Source organism: Nannospalax galili, unplaced genomic scaffold (genome assembly GCF_000622305.1).
Source record: "Nannospalax galili isolate Female #2095 unplaced genomic scaffold, S.galili_v1.0 scaffold793, whole genome shotgun sequence".
Classification (NCBI taxonomy): Eukaryota; Metazoa; Chordata; class Mammalia; order Rodentia; family Spalacidae; genus Nannospalax; species Nannospalax galili.
In genome coordinates this window covers 264,367-276,379 of record NW_008331997.1, presented here as the reverse complement: position 1 = coordinate 276,379, position 12,013 = coordinate 264,367, and the positions used below count along the sequence as shown (strand labels likewise).

The 12,013-nt window shown below is 41.9% G+C and overlaps 1 protein-coding gene across 4 annotated transcripts in view; it reads right to left on the bottom strand.

Moving 5' to 3' along the window:
- LOC103729163 (inaD-like protein) overlaps positions 1-12,013 on the bottom strand; it is a 315,156-nt gene that overhangs the window by 59,045 nt on the left and 244,098 nt on the right. For all 4 annotated transcript variants that reach the window (XR_003848556.1, XM_029560655.1, XM_008827155.3 and 1 more), the window contains one exon: positions 10,467-10,550. Coding sequence is in view for 3 of the 4 variants with exons in the window: in XM_029560655.1 (XP_029416515.1) it covers positions 10,467-10,550 (84 nt within the window). In the remaining variant the exon portion in view is untranslated. The remainder of the gene's footprint in view (positions 1-10,466; positions 10,551-12,013) is intronic.

Below are 12,013 nucleotides of genomic sequence, written 5' to 3'. Positions count from 1 at the left end.
TGGCTGCTCTTGCAGAAGATTGGGGTTTGGTCCTTAGCACCTACATGGTGACTAACAGCCATTTGTAACTCCAGTTCCCGGGGATTCGATACTGAAGAGTCAGAATACACTGACTCCATTTTGGCTAGCTGTTTCAGGCAAGCCTGGACAAAGCCCAGGCATATTGTAAATCTCCAGTTGCTACCCCCCCCACCCCCCGCCAAAAGCCATAGATTAAGCAAGCCCAGGCATATAAAAGCCTTATAAGGTGGGAACAGAAACTTCTGGCCCTATAGATAACAGTCAGCACATTCCAATGCCCTAAAGACAGACCCTACAATAAGAATCCTCCCCGTACTCAGAACATCGAACCTTCCAATCATTTTAAAGGATGGTTGGTGCGTGGGATTCTGTGGAGTTCCCCAATAAAAGCTCCTGCCTGCTATTTTTCGGGGCTAGACTCCATCTTTGGCTCCTGCAGTCTGTGCCTGGCTAGCCGCCAATTGCTTGTTTTTACTTTAAATTCCTGAATAAACTTTTTGTACGATCTTTCTGGTATCTGTGGGAATTATTGTCTATTCTCAAACCCTAACAGATACCCTTTGACTTCTGCACTGAACACATGCAGTGCACTTACCTACATGCAGGCAAAACACTTACATACATAACATAAAAATGATTTTTTTATCTTATTTATTTATTTATTTATTGTAAATGTGTATGAGTGCCTGCCACTGGGGTATACGTGGAGTTTGGAGGAGAACCCTTGGGAATTGGCTCTTTCCTTCTCCTCTGTGTCCTGGAGATCAAACTCAGGTTATGAGCTTGGCAGCAGTCGCCTTTACTTGATGAGCCATCTCACTGGTCATGTTGCTTGTTTTTTCATTTTGATAATAACTGCATTAGTTACTTTTCCTGTTGCTGTAACAAAATATCTAACAGAGGCATTGGTCTGGTATGGCAGAGGCAGTGTGGTGGCTTGAGCAGCTGGGTCCCAGGTGGCAGTAAGCTTGTGGCTTAGTTTGTTTACATCTTGGCAGATCAAGAAGCAGGGCTGAGCTATAACTTGGAACACCTGCCTTTAATGGTCTAGATTCACTAGCTAGGCTCTATATTGTCCTAATTGTTCACAATCTCCCCAAACAGCTGTGGGTACTAAGTGATGAAACACAAGGCATTTTACATTTAAACCCTAATAACAGCCATTCAGCTCAGGGTGAGAGACTCTCAACAGAGGTTGCTTTTTTTCTCCTCCCTGGGGCTGGGAACTGAATTCAAGGCTTCATTTAAGTTTTCTCTCACTAATCTATATCAACAGTCCTTTTTTCTTCAAATTTGCTCTGTAGCCTAGGCAGGATTTGAATTTGTGATCCTCCTGCCTCAGCCTCTAAGCAGCTTATGCTACCAGGTCCATATAGATTTTTTCCTTTTTTTTTTTTTTGAGACAGGGTTTCCCTGTAGCCACAGCTGGCCTGGAACTTGCTACATATACCAAGTTGGTCTCAATCTCAGAGATCTGCCTGCCTCTGCCTCCTGAGCATTGGGATTAAAGGTGCATGCCACCACACCTGGCTAAATTTAAGTATTTAAATTATGTGTATAAATATGTGTCTGTGTATGAACTTGTGCACATGTATGTAAGTGCCTGTGGAGGTCAGAAGAGGTATTGAATCACCCAGCCAGAGCTGGAGTGACAGGTGGTTGTGAGCCACCCATCATGGGTACTGGGAACTGAACCTAGGTCTCTGCAAGAGTAATACGTGTTCTTAACCACTAAGCTGTCTCTTCAGCCTCTTAAATATATATTTTACTTACAGTTTTCTGAAAGCTAGAGCTCTTGAACATTTTTTCATATATTTGTTGCCCATTTGTACTCCTACTTTTGAGAACTTTCTGTTCACCTTTCCATTTATTTGTTATTCTTTTAAAAATATTTATGTTTAAAAATTTTATGTCTGTGAGTATATTGCCTGCATGTAAGCAAGTATACCCACAATGGCCACAGAGGTCAGAAGAGGGAGTCAGATCCCCTGGTACTGGAGTTATAGACAGTTGTTAGCTGTGTTAGTAGGTGCTGGGAATCGAACCTGGGTCCTCTGCAAGAGCAGTCAGCGCTCTTAATGCCGAGCCATCTCTCTAGCCCTCTAGTTGTTGTTCTTTTAGTGTGTAATTTTTTTTTTTTTTTGTCTTTTTGAGACAGGGTCTCCCTGTAGCCCCAGCTGGCCTGGGATTCACTATGTAGACCAGGCTGTCCTTGAACTCATAGAGATCTGCCTGCCTCTGTTGGGATTAAAGGCATGCGCCACCACACCCAGCTTTGTATGTAATATCTGAGTTCTTTATATATTCTGAGTATGACTCCTCTATTGGATAAATAGGCAGAGATTTTCACTCACTCTATGGTCTGTCTCTTCACTATGTTTCTTTTGTTGTATAGAAGTTTTTTTTAATTTGATGAAATCCCATCTGTCAAATCTTTCTATTGTTTCCTAAACCACTGGAGCCTTATTCTGAAAATCTCTGCCTAAACCTATTTCTGGAAGTGTTTCTCCTATCTTTTCCTGTACTAGGTTCAAGCCTTAAATAATGCTATTTGATCTGTTTTGAATTGATTTTTGTAGGTAGGGTGAGACAGGAATGTAGTGGACATCCAGCTTTTGTTAAAGAGACTGTCCTTCCTCCATGTGTTTTTCTGTCTATAGCTGAATAGGTTTACTTCTGGGTCCTCTTTTACAACCCACTAGTCCACATGCCTGCTTTTGTGTTGGTATCATGTTTTTGTTGCTATGGTTTTGCCTTTACGGACATTTACTCATATCATTTACCATTTATAGATGAGGAAACTGAGTCATTGGAAGGTTAAGGGACTTGACCAAGGTCACACAGCTAACAAGTGGAGGAGTTAACATTTGAACCCAAACAATGTTTTTTTTTTTGTTTGTTTTGGACATGCATGTGTGTGTGCATGTACATATGTGTATGTGTAAACCAGAAGGTAATGCTGGGTATCTTCTTTGATTGTTCTTCACCTTATAATTGAGGCAGGGTCTCACACTTAAACCCAGAGCTCATCAATTTGGCTAGTTTAGGTAACAAGCTTGTTATGTCTCTACTTCCCAAGTGCTGGGATTATAGGCAAGCTACCATGCCTGCCCAGCATCTATATGGGTGCTGGGGATCTGAACTCTGGTTCTGAAGCATGTATAGCAAATGTTTTACTCACTAAGCCATCTCTCTAGTCCCTAACCTAGACAATCTTTCCACACTAGTCCCTATACCACACAGTCTCACAAATTAGTCTCTGAACAGGTTATTGGATATATGTGCCACAAAAAGTTAAATATCAATGTTGGTTAGTAAATTTATACAAAAGGGGGAGATTCAGGGACAGAGCAGCTTTGGACTCAAAGTTAGGTAGCCATGAGTCACTCCCTCCAGGTGTCATCTGGGAAAAGAGCCAAACAAAGGGAGGGAGGGCTCAGGCCATGGCCAGACTCCAGTAGAAGAGCTCCCAAGATGTGGCTTCCATCCCTTGCTCTGATACAGCCCTGTGTGCCCTAGCAGTTTAAGCCCGTTTCTGAGCTTTGCTTTTTCATCTGTCCCATGGAAGATAGTCTAAGACCTTTCCAGCTCTGACATCTAAAGACCGGGAACCCGGGGCATCCAAGAAAGGAGGCTTAAGAACGGGTTCTCCTTGAACAGGGTGGATTGATTTTAATTAATTAATTAAATGGGGGATTGAAGTCAGGGCTTTGCACATATTAGGCAAGTGCTTTACCACTGAACTACACCCCCAGCTCACTGGGCTGTTGTTTAAAGTTGATTCTATGAGCTAAGAACATGTCTAAAAGCCCAATTATGCAGGTGCCTTTTCTTTTCAGGTATATCCTGGTGCTCATGGACACTTATATGAGCTATATTCAGAATAATAGTGGCTAAGGACACAGGTGTTAGATACAGACAGACTTCCTGGCTAGGTGGGACTGGGAAAATGACTTCAGCTGGACTTCTGTGTTGCAATGAGTGGAAGTAGGAATACTTGCTTTGTGTTATGAAAATTGTCTGAAATAAACCCTGTAAAGCTTACGACCCAGGGCTTCATGCATAGATGTTTAATGTAAGAAAGACACAGATATTTATAAGGACTGAAGCGGCTGGAGTCAGAGCTATTTCCTCTGTGCAGGACCCCTCATGAGTTCTTTAGGCCACCGAATGCTTTCTCATTGTTGCTGAGTAAACCCGTGGAACAAAGGAAAAACAGTGTCTCTAGGAAATGTGATTATTCTGTGTTCCAATAGATGGCACACAAGACCACTTCTGTTAGAAAACAAGGCTATCTCCAGGGACTGGAGGTGAGTTTTCTAAGGCCCTACATACCTTCTTTAGTGCTCTTAACCACTGAGCCATCTCTCCAGCCCTACCTTCTTTTAAAAAATATTTTATTTATTATTTTTATTTTATTTTATGTGTATGAGTGTAAGCGTACCCATGTTATGCAATGCCCACAAGGTCAGAAGTGAGCATTGGATCCCCTGGAACTGGACGGTTGTAAGCCGACATGTGGGTGTTGGAAACCAAACCCAGGTCCTCTGCAAGAGCAGCCAGTGCTCTTAACCACTAGGCTATCTCTCCAGCCCCCATCTACAGACCTTCTAAAAGGCCCTAACAGACTTTGAGATGAAAGCATTGCCATTGAATGCTAATATTACAAAAGTACTTTCTACCAAATTCTGCCTTTATGTTACCTACTCAAACCAGTGATCTCAGCCCAGTTTTCAGATGTGCCCAGTTTACCATGAGGCACCAAACACAATGGGAGAAACAAGCGCAGTACAGTGGAATACTGTGGACTGCTGTGCCACTGTAAGTGCCTTACAGAAGCTCTGCAGGTATTATTAACAACATGGCTTACAGAGGTAGGGTGGTAACAGCAGGTCCCCTTTTGTAGAGTGGGCATGTGGGAAGTGGGTGAACCACTACCAAACTAGGGCTCCAGTTCCTCATCATTTTACTCCAAGGGGAAAAGCAGGCATTAAGTCTCTTTCTCATCTTACTTGCACCAACACAGGATGTAACGGCAGGAAGGGTAGAGTAGGAGAAGGAACTGGCCTACAAGGAGATAGGAAGAAGACAGCCCACACTCACCAGAGAATCATAAGTCTTGCCATGTTAAAAAATTATTTGGTTATTGCCAGGTATGGTGGCTTATACCTTTAATCCCAGCACTTGGGAGGGAGAGGCAAGTGGATCTCTATGATATCGAGGCTAGCCTGGTCTGTATAGCAAGTTCCGGTCAAATCAGAGCTACATAGTAAGACCGTGTCTTTGACTGCTCTTGCAGAGGACCCGGGTTTGATTCCCAGCACCCACATGGTGGCTAACAACTGTCCCTAACTCCAGTTCCAGGGGACTCCAACACCCTCTTTTGACTCCATGGGCATTGCATGACACTGGTGCGCTTACACACATGCAGACAATATACTCATACACATTAAAAAATACAAATAATAAATAAAAAATTATTTGGTTATATCTTTGGAATAAAATCTGGGTTGTCCTGATTTTAACATTAGGATTCTGTGATGATTAAAACTGATTGGCAACTTGACAGGATATAGAATCACTAAAGGGACAAGGCTCTGGGCATGTCTCTGAAGGATTATCTGGACTAGGTTAACTGAGATGGCCAGATCCACTGAAATGTGGGTGGTAGCATTCGCCTGGCTAGTGTCCTGGACTGAACAAGGAGGAAATAGCTGAGCACAAGCATTCTCTGTTCTCTGCTTCCTAAGTGTGGATGCAACATGACTAGCTCCCATGCATACTTCCTCTGCCATCCACTCCTGGAACCGTAAGCCAAATACATGCTTCCTTTTGTCAGGTGCTGTCTGTAGCAACAAGAAGAATAACTAGCAGGGATCTCTGAGACCGCGGCAGACCAGCATGGAGAATGCAGAGGACACTTGAGAGCAGAAAAGCTACTGTTGGGTGGAGAGATGGCTCAGTGGTTGAGGGCACTGGCTGCTCTTGCAGAGGACCTGGGTGTGGATCACAGCACTCACACGGCTAATAACTGTCCATAACTCCAATTTCAGGGGATCTGATGCCCTTTTCTGACCTTCATAGGTACTACGCACATGGGTGCACTTACATATATGTAGACAAAATACTCATACATATAAAATTAAGAGGGAAAAAAAAAGAATAGTCATTATTGGTAAAGTGCTGATGTTGGGACTTTAAGACCTTGGTCCTGACAGCAGCATTTAAGAACACTTTGTTGCCTGGCCTTAAAGTGCCCCACCAAAGCTGGCCTGTCTTCTCCAGGCAGCTTGCAGCCACATATTGATTATACGTCATGCATTTACTAAATCATCCACAACTAGAAAACATCTAAGTACAGGGTCTCGAGCTGCTCAGAAATGAACATTTTGTTTTTTTGTTTGTTTGTTTTAGTTTCGTTTTGTTTTTTTTTTTTTTCTTTGAGACAGCTTCTCCCTGTAGCTCCAGCTGACCTGGAACTCACTATGTGGGCCAGACTGGCCTTGAACTCACAGAGATCTGCCTGCCTCTGCCTCCAAGGGATTAAAGTGCTGGGATTAAAGGCATGTGTCACCATGCCCGGCCCAGAAATGAACATGTTAATTGACCAAACTGCAAGTTGTTTCTTAACTAAACACATGATACACTATTCTTTTGAGCTAGATCCTATTTAAGGGAAGAGCCTGTACTGGCCATCTTCATTGAAAAGCATGGGCTTTTCTTCTAGACTGGATAATCTGAAGCTGTTACATGCCACAAAATGGTTGACTTGACCTTTCAAAGTTCTCTTTTGGGCCGGGGAGATGGCCCTGTGGTTAAAGTGTTTACTGTGCAAGTGTGAAGACCAGAATCCACATAAATGCTGGGTGGGCATGGCAGCCAGCCTCAGAAAGGGATCTCCAGAGCAAGATGACCAGCAAGATGGCCATATCAGTGAGGCCTGGGTTCAATGGAAAGACCTTGCTTTGATGAAGAAGGTGGAAGATTGGGGATGGTCTGACATCAACTTTTGGCCTCTACATGCATAAGCATACACATATGAAAACTGGAAAAATAAAAAATTCTTCCATCTATCTCCCTCCCTCCCTCCCTCCTTCCCTCCCTCCCTCCGTCCCTCCCTCTCTCCCTCTTGTATGTGTGTGTAGATGCTTGTGTGGAGGCCAGAAGTCAACACTGGGTGTCTTCCTCTGTTACACTCGATTTTATTTTTTTGAGACAAGGTTTTTCACTGAACCAGGAGCTTACCATTTCAGAAGCCAGCAAGCCCAAGGCATCTGGCTCTATCTTTCAGCTCTGGGGTTACAGGTGAGGGCTGCCATGTCTAGCTTTTTATGTGGGTGCTGGGGATCCAAACTTAGGTCCTCATGCTTGCACAGCAAGCACTATGGAGCCACCTCCCCAGTCTCCAAGAGTGCATTCTTTATGCTAATTTTTTTCTGAGGTTCATCTGTGTATTAATGTACTTAGAGAAGAAAGCAGCTACAGCTAAGGGTCAAATAGAGATAGTACTTTATTATTTTATGTGTATGAGTATATTGCCTGCATTCATGTAAGTGCACTCATGTGTAATGCTGCGAGGGTCAGAAGAGGGTGCTGTATCCCCTGAAACTGGAGATATAGGCACTTGTTAGCTATCATATGGGTGCTGGGAACTGAACCCAGGTCCTCTGCAAGAGCAACCAGTGCTCTTAACAGCTAAACCATCTCTCCAGCTCCAGAGATAGTAATTTAAATTTTTTTTGGTCTTTTTGAGACAGGGTTCCTCTGTAGTCCCAGCTGGCCTGGAACTTACTATGTAGACCAGGCTGGCCTTGAACTCAGAGATCCACCTGCCTCTGCCTTCTGAGTGCTGGAACTAAAGGTGTGCACCACCACATCCGGCTGAGATAGTAATTTTTAAAAATGGTACTGAGAATTGAATCCCAAGCACCCTATGCCCCAACACTTAAAAAGTGTTTCTGCCTGGTGTGGTGGCTCAGGCCTGTAATCCTAGCAACAGTATCATGATCAGCCTCAGCTACATAGTGAGTCTGAAGTCAGCCTGGGCTACAGTGTGAGACCCTCTCTCAAAACAAAACAAAATGAAACAAAAACAAAAGTGGCTTAATTTAGGCAGGTGAGGAGGTAATGGCACTTGTTACTTGGAACCTATATGGTGGAAGGAGAGAACTGGCTTCTCTAATTTGTCTTTTGTTTTCCTCATGTGTGTTGTGGCATACATGCATACATGCATACATGCACACATACACAGACACACAATAAATAAATAAATGCAAAAAATTTTAAAGTTTTATTTTTAGCCGGGTGTCACCAAGCTGTTTACCCTAGCTTTGAACTCACTCTGTAGTCCTGGCAGACTTAGAACTAGTGATTCTCCTGCCTTAGTCTCTTGAGTGCTGTGACCATAAGTCTGTACCAGTCTGCACCATAAGCCTGTAATATGCCTGGCAGAACTTTTATTTTTTTTTTTTGAGATAGGGTCTCACTATATATTCCTGGCTGGCCTGGAATATACTGACTATGTAGACCAGGCTGGCCTTGGACTCACAGAAATCTGCCTGCCTCTGCCTCCCAAGTACTGAGAGTAAAGGCATGTGCCACCATGTCCAGCTGAAAAATTTTTATTGAAGTATAGTGACATAAAATAAGCTACACATATTTAAAGTACACAGTTTGATAGAGTTTTGACATATTGCCATAGTGAGGCCACTGCCACACTCAGAAGACAACAAACAGATTTAGTTTCAAGTGACCAATACAGGATAATTTATGAGCTTAAAATTTATGTATGCAGCAAGACATATTCGCATTATTTTTTAATATTTAACCTACTCATCTTAAGTCAATTACGATAATACTGATTGATTAGAGTATCTAAGGGAGGAGAAAAAAAATCTAAAAAAAGTCCCCACACTTCTGCTCACTGAAAAACTGTTGTATGCAAAAGCATTCAGGCTAATTTCCACAGAGGCCCTGACTGTTTTTCTGACCTCATTCACTAGCGTCTTAATGAATGTACTGGGAATATGTCCTAACCCAGTGATGCAGCACATTCAAGGCCTACAGAGAAGACTAGCAACTTGGCCCGAGTTTAATTTGCAGTCAGCCTGGCTCTTTCTTTCACAGACCCTTCTCATCCAGGTTCTCCACCCTTTATATCTGTGTTTATCTTGGGGGGCAGAAATGAACCACCCAGGGGAAAAGTAAAATTCTGTGTTGTTATTCATAATGTGCTATATTAAAGGTACAAAGCAAAAACTGCACATGCCCACCATAAAAATCCATACAATGAAAGAATTAGATGTTGTCCAAAGTCTCACATCATTGAGAAAGCTCTTTAGTTTCACCTACCAGAATGCCAGACATTGACTGACTTTCTGCTCATCTGTCCCTAGTGTCATACTCCTTGTCTTGGCACTTTTTTTTAGATTTATCTTTTATGTTTTTAGAAATATTTTATGTTTTATTTTTATTTCATATATTTTTATTTTATTTATTTTTATTTTATGTGTATGTGTATACTGCCTGCGTGTATGCAAGTGCACCTGTGTTGTGCAATGCCCACAGAGGACAGAAGGCACTGGATCCATAGATGGTTGTTAACTGCCATGTGGGTGCTGCGATTTGAACCCAGGACTTCTGCAAGAACAGCCAGTGAGTGCTCTTAATCACTGAGCCATCTCTCTAGGCCCTTATCTTTTATTTTATTTTATGTGTATGAATGTTTTGCTTGAATGTATGGCTTACATGCAGTGCCCATGGAGGCCAGAGTAAAGGATCAGATTCCCTGGAACTGGAGTTATGGATGATTGTTAGCTACCATGTGGGTGCTGGGTCCTCTGCAAGAGCAGCTAGTGCTCTTAACCGCTGAGCCATTTCTTCAGCCCCTGTCCTAGCACATTTAAAAAGCTTTAACAACTTTGCTAGATAACAGGCAGTTTGAAAGAGCTCAGTTAAGCATGTCAGTGTTTGGTAAGTATTATATACCACCTAAAGAGAAAAATTTTACATTTTTGTTAACTTGAAAATGCTAGTAGATACATTTTTACAAACCTTTTTACAAAACGGTTTATTAGGATTATGAAAATGATAGGTAGCATCAAAGTTTTTAAAATTGATGTATGTGTCTGTATGAGTATGTGTTTAGCAGAGAATTTACTAAAGAACAACAGACAAAAAAACAAAACTATAGAACTTTAAGTGGTACTTTTAAATTAAAAAACATTTTCACAGAAAGATTTAGATCAACAATGTCATGGTTATAAACCAGCCAGTTGTTTAATGCAGATTAAAAAAGAAAAAAGAGGAATATAACTTATGCTTTCTTCAATGGGAGAGAAATCACCAAGGGTGTCACTGAATAAAAGCCAGACAAATTGATCTTGTGGATCAAGGTTGGCAAAGGAATCGTGCTCTGGTATAAAATACAATTCAGAACTAGGTACCTCCAATATCTGGTCTCCAGCCCACAGTCTTCCATCTCTGGCTGCTGCTCCTTCTTCATAGACTTCGTGGATAACTATAGCATCCTGCAAAAAAAAAAAAAAAATCCCCATAAATTCTCAACAACCAGAAATGCTTCATTAAGTAAGCATCCAGATGACAGTCAGCAACCCATAATTTGCTATTTGCTAATGATGTTTATTTTAGTTGATATGAAGATAAATAAGAAGCAGAGTAACATGTTTAGAAGTTTAATTATGTTTTCCAAAGATTATTATTTCATTCCCTTAGAGCTGGGTTTGACTCATATTTCATGTTAACCCTTCCTCCATGTTTTTTCTGTTAACCTTCAACATTGCTCCTGTGTATGAACCCGAGGTGAGCTATGCGTCATTCTTAGTTTTTTAAATGGCATTTTTAAACAAAATTTCAGGCATTTATTAGTGTTCAAGGATTTAGCATAGATGTGTGATCTGATAATGAGCTTTGCCAGGCCTTATTACTTGGGCAATGAAAGAAAAGAATGTAGCAGAATGGGGCCATGCCGAAGGATGAAGCCGGGTGTAGGGAAAGAGCCTTCACAGACCAAAGCCTAGGTCAGTCTGTGTACAGATGTTGCCAGTACAGAACTCTGGAGAAGTTAACATTCTGAACTTATCATTCTAAGGCAAAAAAGTAGGACAACTATATATGGCAGGTAAGCTTTGCTGAAAAAAGGTTTGTTGGTGGATGAACTAAAAATAATTTGCATATTTTCATACTAATAATCTCATTTTTAAAAATCATCAAAATTAGCATGGACCCATGTGAATGAAGAATTTAAGTGACATCGTAGGTGTGGTAATAGAGAAAGAAGATGCCTCTTCCCCGGACTCCACCACATACCCAAAGCTCACATATTTGGGTGAGACTGTTCTGAAGATACTAAACTGAGTTCATTCACATTATTTTTCCCTACTTCAAAATTTGAAATCCTTGTCTCAGGGAATTCTTGTGATGGTGTGAATAGAAACTACCAAGACTTCTGGGCTCTTGTGTTTAAAGAAATGGAAGGTGGCTGAACAGAATAATTTGAATGGATCACACTGGGTGTCTTGCAGAGCTTCAGGGAGAGGAAAGGAGCTTTTGGGTAGGGATGGGATATGTGTCTGGATCCCACAATGAGGATCTGAACCCTGCATTGCCAAGGGTCCCCCATTTCCCATCTGTGGCATACACAGGGGATAAGATCCTGTAGGCAATGATAAAGCAGTACCTCCAGGGCAGAGACTATGCAGAAAGAACCCCAACCTTGCTAGAAGCCCTGTGACCAAGCACAGGCCTGCAAGCCTTCAGACATCTGAATTTGAGGGGATCACAAAGGCCTGGGTGAAGAGGGAGGGGCTCGATGATGGCCAGGGAGGACTATGGAAGACCTTTGTCAATATTAAAGTGCTTTGTTAAGTATTCATGAACCACCAAAATGGTTCAGGTTGAATTCTGCCTTATTCCCAAAGAGTGAAATGAGGTATTTCTTTTCTTTTAAAAAAAGAATATATAGCTGGGAGTG